The sequence below is a fragment of the Myodes glareolus genome, chromosome 3, assembly GCF_982192425.1.
Source record: "Myodes glareolus chromosome 3, mMyoGla1.1, whole genome shotgun sequence".
Classification (NCBI taxonomy): Eukaryota; Metazoa; Chordata; class Mammalia; order Rodentia; family Cricetidae; genus Myodes; species Myodes glareolus.
The window spans coordinates 125,774,568-125,791,176 of record NC_142028.1 but is presented as its reverse complement, the minus strand read 5'-3'; the positions used below and the strand labels follow the sequence as shown (position 1 = coordinate 125,791,176).

At 45.1% G+C, this 16,609-nt stretch overlaps 1 protein-coding gene across 1 annotated transcript in view; it reads left to right on the top strand.

Moving 5' to 3' along the window:
• Positions 1 to 778: 778 nt before the first annotated feature.
• Pappa (pappalysin 1) overlaps positions 779 to 16,609 on the top strand; it is a 234,970-nt gene continuing 219,139 nt past the window's right edge. Inside the window, exon 1 of the mRNA XM_048459342.3 lies at positions 779 to 1,184. Within this exon, the coding sequence (XP_048315299.3) occupies positions 779 to 1,184 (406 nt within the window). The remainder of the gene's footprint in view (positions 1,185 to 16,609) is intronic.

Below are 16,609 nucleotides of genomic sequence, written 5' to 3'. Positions count from 1 at the left end.
AAAGCAAGGAGGATCGTATGGGGGTGTGGACAGAATTTCATTAAATTGATACTTTAAGATTGTCTTCTTAAAAAAAAGAAAGAAAGAAATAGAAGAGGGGGTGGAGAAGCTGGAGCGAAGGAAAGGAGAGAACCGGCAAAGTAGAGAAAGGCTGGATGGCTCGGCCTCTCCAGACCGATTGATTGGTCATGATCCCCGCAGTTTGAACAGGGACTCATTCAATTGGGAAGGTGGAGTGCTGGCGAACAGATTAGCACACGCTTGTTTACTCATCTTCTAAGGGATTTTTCCCCCTCTTTCCTTTCATTTCGTGAAGAAGGAGGGAGGAGAGGGGACGGGGGGGGGGGAGAAGGGGGCTGTGGCTTGTGTTATAAAGGACGCAAAAAATAAATAAATGAGAGCATCTTGGGGGGAGGGAGGGAATTCAGCCGATCAGTGTGTTAGAGGAGATTTTTTTTGGAAGAGCGAGAAATATATAAAATAAAATGAAATAAAACAAGGAGGAAGGCATCCAGCTGTTAGAGGGGGGGAATAAGGCAGATAAAGGAGCGAGGAGAGAAATTAATTGCAAACCAGGAGGAGTTGGACTGTATTTTTGAAAGGTGGGGGGAGTGAAGCACACACCTTGAGGAGGAAAGCAAGAAAGAAAAGAAAAAAGCAAGTGGAAGGGGGGGTTAGCCCGAGAAGGGGGACAAAGTCAAGGCGCGAGCGGCTCCCAAAGCTGGCAGCTCCGGGCGGCGGTGCAGGGGCGCAGGGGGGGCGGGGGGGACCGTCGGACATGCGGCTCTGGAGTTGGGTGCTGCGCCTGGGGCTGCTGAGCGCCGCGCTGGGCTGCGGGCTGGCCGAGCGCCCCCGCCGGGCCCGGAGAGACCCTCGGGCCGTGCGCACCCCGCGCCCCGCCACCAGCCCGGCCACCTGCGCCACCCGGGCGGCCCGCGGTCGCCGCGCCTCGCCGCCGCCGCCTCCGGGCGGTGCCTGGGAAGCCGTGCGCGTCCCCCGGCGGCGGCAGCAGCGGGCGGCGAGGGGCGCCGAGGAGCCGAGTCCGCCGAGCCGGGCGCTCTATTTCAGCGGGAAAGGGGAGCAGCTGCGCCTCCGGGCCGATCTGGAGCTGCCCCGCGACGCCTTCACACTGCAAGTGTGGCTGCGAGCGGAGGGGGGCCAGAAGTCTCCAGCCGTGATCGCAGGTAAGGCGAAAGGGGTTACTCCCTTCGACAGACCACCCCGATAGTCTCCGCGGGCCCCTCCGGGGCCGCGCGTATGTCTGGGGTGCAGAAGGCGGGTGGGTCTCCGGGAGCCGCCCCTGGAGCGGCGCAGAAAAGGTAGAGGTGAGCTTTGAGACTCGCTTTAGCCCATCTGCGGAATGGCCACACTGAGAAAGGATGCTGCCTGGCCTCGCGGGAGCTGCGTTTGGGAGTTCCGTGCCTTTGGAAGCCCACAGGCTAGGGATGGCTAGTCCCCAGAGAAACCAGAACACTTCGTCTGTGTTCGGGATGTGCGGACAGACTCCGTTTCGGTATGGGAGGAAAGGGAACATGACCCAGTTGGGTTTTATATGAAAGGAGTTGAAGGGACCGTACATTTCTCTTTACTTTTTCATGGAAGTGAGTCTTAATAGTCTGGTTACCGCGCAAGTCGGCAGGAACCAAGTTGTTGTGATTGACAGAATTAGAACTCCTAGAAGTACCCCCAAAGTTGCTCTTGACGGAAGCTTGCCTCTGGGATCCACCCCCCCATCACTATAGCCACCCACACTGCCATTCTGGGTCTTTGGGTTTTAAAACTGGTTGCCTGTCATTCGTGGCTGGGGCAGACCTTAGCGCAGTCTTCCCCAGACACAGCTGAGAATTGGGGCGCTTTTCTCTTTGGGGACTGTTATGAGCCCATAGTGAATTTTAGTTCTCCCTCTCTCCCCTTCGCTGTTCCCAGCAAAGCCCATAGTGAAACCGGACACTTCACGAGGGCTGCAAACCTTCCAAACGCCTCAACATCCATTTTCCCTTCTAAACGAATGTGTGGAAATGCCTTTAATAAAAAGAGGGGTGGTGGAGGGGGGCGACGCTGGAGGAGAGAAGCAAAGTTTTGCCTCTTCTGTCTGGGAGATTCCCTCACTGCATAAACAACCTTGCCTGTCCTGGGCCGTCTTAAAACGAGAGTGGGGGATCCCCCTTCGCTGTAGCGAACGGGCAGAGGTTTTCTGGATGGTACCTCTTACCGCTTACACACCGCTCTCTAGCAGTCTGTAGCTGTTTTGCCTTGGCTTCGACCTTCCCTAACACTGCTCTGAGTCTCCTATTTACACAAAGTCGCCTTCCGGGGATCTAAACTCTGCTATCATGACAATAAAATGTGTCCTCAAAGCTCCCACTTTCCAGCTACCAAAGGAGAGCGAGAACGACTCCCCACACACATAACTGACGTCATCCCTAGCCCTCCCTCCCCTGAAAAGGAGAGGGAAACCGAGCTCATTCACTTTCAGCTCCCAAATCCTCGTCAGTCAGAGGAGGGAACAATATTTAACCGGGGAGACAAGCTTCAAAATATGAAGAAGATGATGACAATGTAGGATTCTCTCTCTCTCTCTCTCTCTCTCTCTCTCTCTCTCTCTCTCTCTCTCTCTCTCTCTGTGTGTGTGTGTGTGTGTGTGTGTGTGTGTGTGTGTGTGTGTGAGTGTGTTTCGCTTTCAAAACACAAGCAGTCTGCTGCTTGGAAGTGGTTAAGAGAACGGTAGATCTGGCTTTGCTGGTCTTTATCTGAGGTGTCAGTGAATCAGAAGGAATCCCCCAGAGAGGAAAGCCCAGGGTTACACAGATAGTTGGTGCATTTCATGTATACATATATGCAAATCTGTGTCTCCAGGGGTTGCATGGAAGACTGCCTTCTAAGTGTCTAACTCAGACCAAGGTCTCTCGTTCTCTGGAAGATGCAATCCATTTTCACAATGATTGTTGCAGTAAAATACTTTAATTGGATTGGGGATGTTAGGTTATTATTGCTCGTATAAAATGCCTGGTTCATTTTATGTGAGGAAATAACATTTCTCACAAAACAGGAGGGGAAAAAACACAGTAAGTAAATAAATAAATAAATGGCACGGCTGCCGTGGAGCCCCAGAAAGCCAAGGAGCTTTTCTCTAGAGAATTCTGGTGAATTCCCCCCCCCCTCCCCTAGTTGAGCAGGAGCCAGATTTGGCGGTGTGTAAACACCTGGCAGGGAGCCAGAAAAGACTTATTCTGCCTGATCCTCCACGCGGAGCATACTGTGGGGCTACAGAGAACCTGCTTCTCCTAGAATTAAAAACAAACAAACAGAGGGAATTCTTTTTTTCTAAAAGTACTTGTTTGGTTTTCTGCTGTGCGATTAAATTCGGGCTGGAAGAGAGAGGATCCAAAGTGGGTGTCAGTGTGCTTTCTCAGGCTGGCTACAGCGACCTCGGGTGCCCGGCTGGCTGCCTGACCTCTGTCTGGGCGTCGCTAGTTTCGCAGGAATCCCTTGTCACCTATCTCCAGAGCAGTCATCGCTCAGCAGGGTTTGCAACTGCTATTTTGGGCCGAGGGCTGCTGCCTCTCTGTCAGGCCAGCCGGCCTTACATCACTAGTCTGCACGATTCAATTGGGTTTCTTAAAGGTCTAATTTTACGGTGTTGTTAACCGGGTCTGTCGTCTGGCAGGGGCAGGCCTAGCCTCTCCTGGAAGGCGGGTGTTCTCCCAGATCCGCCTGCCCCTGGTGCTATTTCTGCAAGGGTTCAAACTTTACTTCACGGACATGGTTCAGACCGACTGACAGAGGCAGAGGGAAAGAGGAAGAAGCACAGAAAGCATACCTTTTATTTGTCTGAAAGGGAAAGTGAACACACACACACACACACACACACACACACACACACACAACACACAGTATTGCAGCCTATGTAGGAAAATGCAAAACCACAAGTAGAAAGTGCCACGGTGCCAGGCTCTCCTGCCAAAGCTGAGAGACACTTTAAGAACTGAAGAGCCCGTTAAGGCTGCTATGAATAGGGTCCTTAGAGGCTATACACCAGTTATCATTTAGCTTAATAGGAAGAGAGCCAGAGAAGGTCAAAGGGTATGCTGGATGGCAGAGTTCAGTGTCAGGAACTAGGACTTAACCTCTGGCACTCCTATTTCTAGGCATCACTCACTACCTGGCAGAGAAAAGAATCTCATAAATAGCCACTTCTCACCACACACAGACCCACCATCCAGGTATTGCACTGTTGCTAGTGTTGGTGGTTGTGTGTGTGTGATCTCGCAGACGACATATCTCTTTGCCTTTGTACCATACCTGACAGATCCAGACCCCCTGCCTCCATCCCTAACCAACCCAAACCATGTTCCACCACCCCTATAATCTAAAAGGAACAGAAAACAGTAGACTCAGCTTGCTATGCGAAGTAGAGGCCCTGAATGGCAGTTAATTTTATTAAAGTTCCTCCTGACCCATAGGTAAATAAAAAGTGGACCCCAAAAGAGCCTCGCTCCTCCTCCTTCACCTTTAGCACCCCTCCTGAATTAGTGATCCAGAGTTCCAGCTCAGGAGAAAGAGCTCTGACCCTGTGCCCACCCAGCACCTCTGCTGGAAGGTCCTTTTCTTTGTTGTAGGCATTGGAATGAAGTTTGCTGGCTGCTCTTAAGAACGCTTTTCTTCCTCTTCTGTAGGTCATTTTATACTTTTCATCCAACCCTTCAAAAACTCAGAGGCTTCATTTGAGGTTCACACATGATCATAACTCTCTCTTTAATATCTGTAACTTCACGTGGGATGCAGAGTATTGCACTGGTCACAAGGAAGCATCGGTAGCCAGGTTACCTCTCTCCTGATCCAGCTATGACCTTGAGCAAGCTGCCTGGTTCCCCTGGCTCCAACTTCCTTCTCCACAATGTAAAGGTGCTGCAAACACTTGGGTCACAGCAGGCTGTGCAAATGGCACCTGAACACAAGGGTGTAAAGTATCCAGAACTGGCCTTGGTACTTAGTGGGTATACGACAAACACTTCTTTTCTTAGACAGGACTTTTCAAAGATCTTGGGCTTTCTGGGCTGATGACACCGAGGATACTGAAGCGCCTACTCTTCAAAGCAGAGCACTTCAAGCTTGCTTTACGGCTGAGCATTCTGTCCTCCCAACTGCTTTGTGAGGTAGACATTGGCATCCACACAGACCGCACACACACACACACACACACACACACACACACACACACACACACACCACACACACACACACACAGAGAGAGAGAGAGAGAGAGAGAGAGAGAGAGAGAGAGAGAGAGAGAGTAGTCAGTTTGTGTTGAAGAGTTAAAGGGATTTGGATCAAAGTTCCACATCCCCTCCATTAGATAGTCCTACCCAAGAAGGCACTTCCACAGTGCTTGGCTCCTCTGCGGTTTGGAGAGCAGGAGAAGAGATGATGTAGCTGTAGAATGCTGTTGTTCCCTTGCACGCCTATGTACCAACCCATGGTTTTCCAGATCAGAGAGTGAGAAATGGAGAGTCCTCACCCGGAGATTGGATTGTGCCTGGCAATTCTGCTTCTCTTTCCATATCCATCAGACTGACCCATGATCAATCACTCCAATATATTTCCTCAGTAAACACTTACTCATTTTTCCCACTCTTCTTTTTTTCCTTTTCTAAAATTTATACTTTTTTAATTTTAAGTTAATTTACTTTTTACATACCAATCCTCAATTTTAGACACCAATGCTCCCTCCTCTCCTCTCCTCTCTCTCTCCCCTTCTTCCCCTCACCCCAGCCCCCATCAGTTCCTCAGAGAGGGTAAAGCCTTCCCTGGGAAGTCAAGTCTGTCCCATCATCTTTTTGGGGACAAGAGCAAACCCCCACCTATGACTAGACTGAGTAAGGTGTCTCTCTACAGAGAATGGGCTCCACAAAGTCTGTTCCTTCATTAGGATTAGAACCTGGTCCCACTCCACATACTACCAAAGCCACACCATTGTCACCTGTATTCAGGGGCCCTAGTTCTGTCCTTTTCAAATTCTCCAGTTTTCAGTCTGGAGTCAGTTAGCTCCCACTAGCTTGGGTCAGCTGATTTTGTGGGTTTCCCCATGATGATCTTTAACCCTTTGTTCATCTTATCGGTTCTTCCTCTTTTCACCTGTTCTCTAGATCTGCTTCTGTTTCTGGAGGAAGGTTCTAGCTTCTCTGGAGATGTGGACTATAGGGTGGCTATACTTTGTCCACTGATGTGACACTTTTGAGTGAGTGCATACTCTATTCGTCTTTCTGGGTCTGGGTTCCCTCACTAAGGATGGTTTCTGCTCATTTCCTTCATTTGCCTGCAAATTTCAAGATGCCGTTGTTTGTTTGTTTGCTTGTTTGCTTACCCCAAGCAGCACCCCGTTGTGTAAATGTACCATAATTTCTCTAGCCATTCTTCGGTTGAGGGACATCAAAGTTGTTTGCAGATTCTGACTATCACAGATAATGCTGCTATGAACATAACTGAGCGCATGTGGAGTAAGGGGATCACTCCTCCCTTGCTGGTGGGAGTGCAAACTTGTGAAGCTGCTATGGAAATCAGTATGGTGATATTTCTGAAAATTAGGAATCAATCTACCTCAAGACCCTGCAATACCACCTTTGGGCATATACCAAAAGGAGACACACTCATACCACTAGGACATTTGGTTTTCTGGTTCATGCCCTGGTCTTCTCCGAGGCTCTAGATGATGGGAGGAAACACTCTGGACAATTTGGCAGAGAGAGAAAGAGGAACTAGTAAAAGAGAACTATAGCCATGTGCAAATTTGAGCAGTGTCTATTATCATTGTGTTACATAGTAGATTTTTCCAATGAGTAATAAATCTCCTGGCAGGCCACGGATACTGTGTTTCTCCACATTGAAGTGTGTCCTAAACAGCAAAGAATCTTGTCATTCAAATGCATTTTAACGGCAAATCTTCACTACCTCATCTACATGACCCCTTATGTTCTTCCTTCAAATTCTCCCCGTCTGGTCATGGTAACCAGGATTTGCAGGTGTACAGAGGGAAGGGCGAGGGGATACCAGTGTCTGAAGCCTAGAGTGCCTCAGGACTTCAGTTCATCTCTGTGACCTTGGGTGAGTCCCTGGGCCTCTCCCAGTATCTGTGCACACATGAGCTCACAGAATGTCCAGACTTTTGAGATGTCATCTCCTTCTTTGGCTCTCCAGGTCTTCAAATCTTTCTAACTTTCTTATTATAGAAACATCCAATTACATTTTGAAAAAGTAAATACAAAAATAGTCTTAAGCCCAAGTTCCCACAGCATTGTTTCAACAGTGGTTATCAATACACCAACCATTTTTTTAGCCTTCCTTAAGCTTCTATATTTGTAAAGCTTTTAAAACAGTGATAAAAATGATAGATATAACACAACCCAACTTAAAGGTGCTTCAGTGTGTATTTTTTAACAGATTAGGATCTTTTAAAATATGTGCTAACAATACTTTAATCACATCTAACACAATTTCAAACCCTTCCTTACTAGTCTCTTCCATTCAAATGCTGTGTAAAAGAGGAATATGGTTTTCTCCCTTAAAGAGAATATTGTAGAATGATGTGAGTTAGCAGAGCAGGGGATGGGAAGAAAGTAAATGAAGTATGATCAAAGCCTCTAATATCTTTCCAGAGGCTGCCTAACGTTATGGGGACATGGTGTAAAGCGTTCCTGCCATCCCTGCCTCGGCTTTACATACTGAAAACAATGGACGCTAGACAGGAGCCACAGCCGCCAAGGTCGTACCAAAGAGTCTGGCAAGGTTGTGAAGTCCTGACATCAGAGGGCTGCAGTGAGGTCATGTGCTGGAGATGGCTTGCTGACTCCATCCGTACTCTCTGCAGTGTGCACCATAAGAAAGGCACCATTCTAGGAGTGACCTCGACTGCACAAATCACACCTTCTCCTATCCATGTGGGCAGAGGGCACTGCTCTGACCTATGCTGAGAGCATCTCACCGGGTTCCCGTGACAATAATGAGGTGGAGCTGTTTGGGACAATCCCAAGGGAACAGATGCATGTTGGACAGGAGCCTTCTGCCTCAAGTAGACAAGAGTCCTTCCGGAGGAACGGGGATGGGAGGGGGGTCTTATGTCTTCCTATACCCAATGTGGCCTTAAGAGATATCTACAGATGAGAGTTTTTCAACTATCAGGAATACAAATACCTTGTGGCTGGTGATTTGTAGCCACCATCCACTTTCCATTCCTAGGTCTCTATGTTTCCTCTTCAAAGCAAATGGCTGCGCAGCTTGCAGTTCTCAGCAGTCTTGGACTCCCTTTGATTTCCTGACTCTTGTACCTGCTAGTTACTGCTGTTCGCTATCTCCAACTTCACTTCTGCCATCTAGAGTATCCAGCTAACACCAGTTCCTACATCATGGAATTTTTATAAAGATTAACTGGGTCTCCTTGTGGAAAATGCTTAGTAATGGAGGTCAGATGACAGGTAGCCCAACAACTGTCAACTTACGCTGCTATTACTTGTGTTGACCCTCGCTGCACATTATTTCCAGCTCTTCCATGAGTCTGTGCTTAGACATGTTCATCTCCTTTGACAAGACCAAGGGTTCCCTTCTCCAACCTTGCCACTCAGAAGAGATTTATAACCTTCATTATAACAGTAAAACAGCAACAAAACTAACAGAGCAAAAGTGAGAGTAAAACAGAAAAGGTGGCTGCCTCATGTTACAGAGGGAGTGGACTCAAAAACAGGAAATCTAAGCAATGAAAATACAAGAGTAAGCACTCAACAGGTACTTTTGTGTGCTCCTGCTGTGCGCTAGGTATAGTTTTGAGTGTTGTAGACTCTCTTTGCCCTCACGGAGTTTATAGTCTACATTCTGGGGAGAGATGCTGACTAACTGTAAACAAGCATGCTGACATGTCGTCTAATGCCAGGTAAAGGTTAACTCAAAAAACTAGGTAGACAGACACAGACAGACAGACAGACATATAGATGACACTAGGTATGCAGATGGATGCTGGAGGTGTAAGGCTTCCGTAGAATTATCAGGGGGCTTTCTTAAGAGAAACACTGGAACGGAGGAGGAGGGGAAGACTCGGATCTATCTAGAGAAGAAAGCTGACGGACGCCAGTTCTGGAAGAAAGCTTGCTTTGAAACTTTCACCGTGCTACTTTCCTTCTCTGGACCAACTTTTTCTTGTCTGTGGCATGAAACGTGTTATAAGTTTATCACTACCTTCGCCCTAAGGTCCTTCTAGTAGAGACCTTTTGCAGTCTTAGAATCCCAACCAAGGCTATCCTAGAATATAATTGTGAAGTTGGTAATAAATAGCTCTGGTTTTCTTCCATTTTGGTTTATTTTCTTCCACTAGGTGGTGCCTGGGCCTATTACCCTCAGGGGCAAAGTACCTACATTTTTTTTTTTTTACTTCTGCAAGAGCAATACTAATTCTCAGAAAAGAAAGACCCACTACTTTTTTCTTGCTAAGGTATCATTGACTTTTTCTTTGACAAATACTTTAATGAAATTCCAAAGTACTTTATGCTGCAGGCCAAAATCACAGTGTTAGGATTTTTGTCAAAGACTAACTGGAAACATTATTTGGTGACTGTCAGTACTTCCTAATAGCTGGAAGTCATCTCATTAATACTAGAAATAATTACAGTTGTCACAAATATTCCCACCATAGAAGCCCTCATTGGATTACTGTAGAAAGAGAGAGCCACTTGTTGGTTCCCGGCCGTTTAGCCCTGAAATAATCACATAGAAACTGAATTAATTAAATCACTGCTTGGCCCATTAGTTCTAGCCTCTTATTGGCTAACTTTTACATATTAATTTAACCCATTTCTGTTAATCTGTGTAGGTCCACGTGACTGTGGTTTACGGGCTAAATTGTCGGCATCTGTCTTCTGCACAGCTACATGACTTCTCTCTGACTCCGTCTCCTTTCTCCCAGGATTCAGTTTAGTTTTCCCTGCCTAGCTAAGTTCTGCCCTGCTAGAGGTCCAAAGCAGTTTCTTTATTCATTAGTGGTAATCACAGCATACAGAGGGGAATCCCACATCAGATGAATTTTCTAATAATTGTTTACTAAGTTATACAAACTTCATAATCGTGTTTACTAGATAAAGACCAATCTAGAAGAACTCCCAGGCAAAACAGTCACCTACTGGCCTATTAGTCTTTGCTATCATGTACATCAGCGATTATTTTGTTCATTAAGAAATATTAAAATTCAGAGGCTAGGGTAAGAGTTTGTTTGGTAATGTCCTTGCCATGCAAGCATAAGGATCAGCATTTGATCTCTAAAACACACATTAAAAAGCAAACCATAGTAAATGCTTGTCACCCAAGTGTTGGGAAGGTGAATATAGACTCTAGCCTGGAACTTGCTGACCTGACAGCTTAGACAAATCAATGAGTCCCAAACCTCAGCGAGAGGTACTATCTCAAGGAAACAAGGCATGCACAAGTCCCAAGGATTGATAGCTAAGGTTGATCTCTGACTACCAAAAAACATGCACACACACACACACACACACACACACACACACATGTATTACACATGGACACATATACACAGGCACAAACACATGCAAGCATAGACCTGAGTTTGCACACACACACACACACACTTATACACATACACACACACACTGAAACTCTGAGATATGAAGCTACTTTCTCTTGTGTTCTTCCAGAACATCCAACATCAGCATCCCTACAGTACATCTGTCCCTTCTTCCCTTCTCTCCTTACTGTGTTCCTACTTCTCATTCCCACTACTCTTACTAAGTTAACAAGGGATAGAAAGTGCGTATATGCATGCCCCCTCTCTTTGTCGTGTGTGTGTGTGTGTGTGTGTGTGTGTGTGTGTGAAACTTGTGGGGGTAATCATAAACTTTAAAGAGCCTTGTAAGGTGCCAGGCTCCAACACATTTTCAAAGTACAGCAACAAAAAAAATTATGGAAAATCAAGGATGTAGGTTGTCACAGAGTCCATAGAGCAAGAAATCTAAGAATTCAGGTAGAGGTGGCACTACTCTACCCATGCTGAAGAAGTTGCTCTTGGGTCTGCCCTGTATCCATCTTTTCTCGATCCCTATTGCTCTGTGTAATGGGAGTGGCAGCGGAGCTGAATGACACCAGATGGACTTATGTAGAAAGGAAGATTTTCCCAAATGAGGCCAGAGATCTTTTATGTCCAGGCTGCTGAGGACATAAAGAAAGATGTGACAACAAGCATTTGGGAAGAAGATCGCCCTGCTCTAAGAGATACAAGTCTCACAGTCAGAAACATAAGAAACAAACACACTCTGTAGTCAGTCTTATGAAGCCAAACCATGAAGTTCAAAGAATCAAGGTGTGTGAGTGTCAAAAGGATGTGCCCAGATCTTCACTTCACGGATGTGGAACTAAGATGCTGGTGAGAAAGGTGGGTGGATGTGATCAGTGGTCAGGGCTGGAAAGTACTGTCGTCTAAGTCCTGAGCCAGGAAAAAGAGCACTCAACATCTTCCATACTTGGTAAGATCTTAATTAGGACAGCTCTGCTGATGGCCATCTTCTAGCTCCAAATTCTTTTCAGTTTAGGTTCACAGATCAAACCCAGGGGTGCACTGAAAATGACAGCACACACCACACTTTTGACATGTCCAAAATGGAATCATTTCTCCTTCAATACTCCTATGCCCTTATCTTGTTAAATGTTAGCAACTCCTGGTACACCATCGATCCCTCACTCACCAATTCATAGATTCTGCTTCGCAGCATGTTGATTAGCAACTGCTCTTCTTTTAAGTTATACCTCTTAGTATTGAAACACCCGCTTTTCTGAGCCCTAACCCATCTAGGACCTCCAGACTATCTACAACACTGTATAACCAGACTATTCTGACACTAAAAGAGAAAAATCTATGTCTGTCACTCCTAGTTAAAGATCCTCAGTGGTAACTGAATTATTCATAATTCCCTTAAATGTTGCAGGCCTTTTTACTACATCACTGTTTTTACTTATTGAATATTACTGTATGCAGTTTTACGTCAGGCTCAAGGCTGTACATCCTCCTGCCCTTTGCAACGTGGGACTTGTTTCTCGCACCTCTTACTCCTTTCTCCATTATACCTTATGCCTGGACTTCATCACACTTAATTATGTGCACATTTGGAATCATCTCAATCTCAGTTTCTCTCCTCCCTAGCATTCAAAGGAGCTCATAAGGTCTTGTGTTTTGTTTTATGTAATGAATAGATAGATGGAGATGAGGACTAGCCTAATATCTATTGACTATGGGAGAAAGGTCCAGGAATGTCCCAGGCATTACGTAACCCAAGCACATGACCTGTGTGTGCGTCACAGTTAGAAACATTACACAGTGGTTAATTCCATTTCCCCTTGAGCAGAGAGGTCAGAAGGAAAAAGAATTTTGGTCTTCCAAAACAGAAAGAGGAGGGGAGCAATGGGTTCCTGGGCTCCTCTGCTCATCTGGTGACCTGTCTAATCCAAGCCACATTTTGGTTTTCATCATCCCATTGCAAGTCCCTGGTCTGTTTGCAAATTACTTGTTTTTTTGTCTTCCTTGTAGTAAACAATCCTCAGCTTTACACTTAGATCTCCCCATTCTTCCCCTCATCATTACCTTCCTGAGCCATCAAGGCTCTGTCAGTTCTATCTGTTGCTCAGATTTGCATCCCTTTCCCTCCTTTCTATCTGCTTCACTTGATCTTGGGAGACCTTCAAGTCCAACCTCAGGATTTAGGATTCTCTGTCCACTGCTTATATACCTTTGAGGGGAGTGCACATTTTTATAGCAGCAAAACATCCAGCTTCTAATGAACACTACTGTGTCCTGGCACTGTACTGACGGTGACCTTCTGTACCCTCTGAAACTGTGGCAAATAACTGCATGCCTCACCAAAGGACCCTCTGCTGCTGGGTAGTAAAACTGGAATCCAAAGTCCGTCTTCCCTCTCTCTCTTCATTCAAGCTGGTCATGTTGCTTAGAACACTACCTGTATTCAGTCAGACTATCTGACTGAATGAATGGGTGAATGCGTGAGAATAATAGTGCCCCCAGTGTCCAGGGTGAGTACTTACAGAACAGAGACTGAAAAAGAAGAAAAAGACTCTCTGAATGTGACTGACAATGGGGGCTGACTGAGAAGCCAATGATAATGGCGCTGGGACCTGTCTCTACTGCTTTTTGGGATCCTAGTCTGTTTGGATGCACACCTTCCTAGACCTGAATGGAGGGGGGAGGGTCTTGGGCTTCCCATAAGGCAGGGTATACTGCCTTCTCTTAGTACTGGAGAGGGAAGGGTAGAGGAAGTGGGGGTGAAGGGAGGAGGGGAGGGGGTGGAAATTTTTAATAAATAAATAAATAAATAAAAAAGAGAATAATGGCAAGAAGAAGAAGAAATAGGAAAAATCTGAAAGAAAATAATGAGACTTCAAAAATATTGGCTTAATAATATCTTTAACATGCAAAATAATATTATTTGTAGGTGATGTTTTAGCAGAAAGACAGTTCCAATAGAAACTTGGAAACTTGAAACTCCCCACCTTTAAGTAGTCTACTGGGTGAAATAGGATTATTTCATAAATGCTGTCTTTGTCATGCTTAAGGCACGTTCCCCCAGAATCCTCAAGGAAGATGTGTTTGACCCTTTGATAAGCACCCTGATGCATTTTGAGTTGAACTGAAGCATGAAGGAGGCCTTGATGCCTGAACTATAGAATCTGAACTTTCAGTGGAAGATTAATTCTGGAGATACAAAGCTGATTTGTCCTAGATACTTTTGTGAAGTTCAATAACAAATGAGAATTTGTTGGGAGAGGTAAAGTTTTCTTCCTCCCATATCTCTGTCCATCCTTCCTTATATTTAACAGGACATTATTGAGCAACATTTGAGTGGTGTCTGTTAACCAAGGAGATGGAGACTTAAAAGAGGGGCAGGGTATGGCTCCATCTCCCGAGGACCTCCTGGTCCTTGTAGCAGAAGACAAATGGTAAACAGACCCTTGGCATCAAGGCAACTGCTGTGATAAGCAGTTACTAGAGGCCCATGGAAGCAGTGGGAGAGAAACCCTCTGCTGCAGAACACCCATGTTTATCATGGGACAGAAAAGCGAGTGCTCTGAGGATTCAAATCCATAGATGGTCTCTTCCATCTGAAAGGATCAGGGCATTTGTCTGTAGCAGCATGCTTTGTCTTGCATACTTGTATGTCAGTATATCATTTTCAACACATTCGTGAAGATATTAATTAATGATAACAACCCATATGACTTGATTCATGCCTCAGCAGTGGATATTGACATAGAGCATTTCTTCGGAATATAGTGGGAGAAATAATTCTTACGCAGTTCCCTTGTTCACCATCCATGCTAAGCTCAGACAGTCCGTTATATTCCCCTATGTGCTATTTACTATACTGTATGCACTTGCCTAGGTGCCTATCTCTCCCATTTGAGTCCAGGTTCTTTAGTCCATTTCTGTTTTCATCTCTATACAACTTCCATAATTTAGAATGGACATATTGGTGCATGCTCAATAAACTTTGTTAAATGAATGAATAAATTTGAGATCTATCTAAATGAAGGAGAATATAAAGGTGACTGAAAAAAGGTACTAGAAGGCTTAGTGCTTTGAGAATTGATATCATAGGCTTCAGGAAATTCCACATCATGAAAGCAAATACACCATGGAAAGCAATGACTGTTACGGTCGGCCCTGGCCTCTGAGTTGTTGAAATGCCATTGCTATTGCCTTTTCTATTTCTTTGTCTTCATTCTTTCCAAGCAGGTAGTGTACACTATCTGTTCATTTTCTGTTTTCTTCATGGTTCTCTCTAAGCCTTTCCAGCCCATCCCGTTCTAATTTGTGAGGTGTATGACTGCTTTTCTCACAAGCCTCCCCTGTGCCTAAACAACCTCTTTTCATTTGAGACTCATCATGACTGCCATTCCCAAGGACCATGTACAGTGATGTGGACGCTACATGGCCCAACAATTGCTTTTAAGTGAATATCTGAATAGAAAAATAATGCAAATTTGCAAAATTCATAATCCAGGTCTTGGCACACAGATGGAGAATTTGCTGTTGTAATATGGGAAAGAACTCACCACAACTTCCAAGTTTTCTTAGAGACAGAGAAAAATTAGGCCTTAGTTCCCTTGCCCATTCCCTTTTATCTTAATGTCTTAGGATTTGGACCCAAGATGCTCAAATTTAGATTAAAAAGAATTCAGATAATCAAAACCTATAGTTAGATATGACTCTAACTGTCCTCTTAACCTAGGAAGCCTGAAGCCCAAAGAGAAAAAAAGATTAGTTTCTATATTTGGTAGTGATGCAGTGACCACTCAGAGCTGCCTCAGGTAATCTCTGCATGTCTCTCTAGGTCAACAAAATCATAGCTTGAGTTCAATATTGTTAGATATAGTCATGGATAACACAGAGCAAATCTCTGCCCTTGTGAAATTTGTGTTCAGGAGAAGTGAAGGCAATAACCTAGTAAGCAATAATTAACACTTAGAACTTGGTTGTGACAGTCATGATTTTAAAAAAAAAAAGATTGGAGGCTGAAGAGATTGCTCAGTGGTTAAGAGCACAGACTGGTCTTTCCACAGACTAAGCATCCACATGGCAGCCAGCTCTCAATTGTCTCTTGTACTAAGCCTCTTTGCCCATGCCCTGACTGCACTGACCAAGCAGAAGTGCCTGTGTAGCGTGTATAGGGAATGTACAGTGAGCAGGGTACATAGGCAGTGTAGGCTACAGAAATAGCAAAAAGAAAAGAAAAAGAAAGTATAAATAGCAGGCTTTGGAGAATGATTACCACAGAGAAACACTGGCTCATAGGTCAAGCTGAAACGTGCATGAGAGAGCAGAAAGACCAAGTGACAAGTGTCAGCGACAGAATCAGAAATGTGGACAGACCATAGCCAGAAAAGGTGAGCACAGAGACAGAATATACCAAAGTCACCGAAAGATGTGGATGTGTAGAGCTGAGGATAGCCCAAATCATGAAGTGTGGATACTAATCTACATGTATGAGGAAATGATTAGATACTTTCAATCAATGACCTATAAAGGCCCACTAAGAAGGGGACTGGGTTCCATGATGCTAGGTAGGAGTCTCAGTCTCAACATTATCATGGATGAAGTGATTGCTGAAATGTTTTTTTCACAATTTAGAATTTTGATGAATATCATTTATTTTTGAATACCATTTGTAGGTTAAATACACTGTTTTCTTTCATTTTTAGACCAATAGGGAAAAAGATGAGCTTTCTCATTTGATTTCAGGAGAATTTGAAGATATTTATGGGTCTCAAGAATTTTTTGTCAAAATTTGTGATTGTACATACTGTTTTTTGGAGTCTAAAGTTTCCATCAACCCCAAGGAGTGCCTTAAATGCTGAGATCCAGCAGGGAGCCTACCAGTCCGTTCCCCAAAGGCTGTTCACACACACACACACACACACACACACACACACACACACACACACACACAAGCATGCACACATGCAAGAGAGTCTGAACACAGGAGAGAAGCTGTGGAAAGGAGACTGTTGACACCGAGTTGTCACAACAGTCTGAGGAATTGCACTTTCT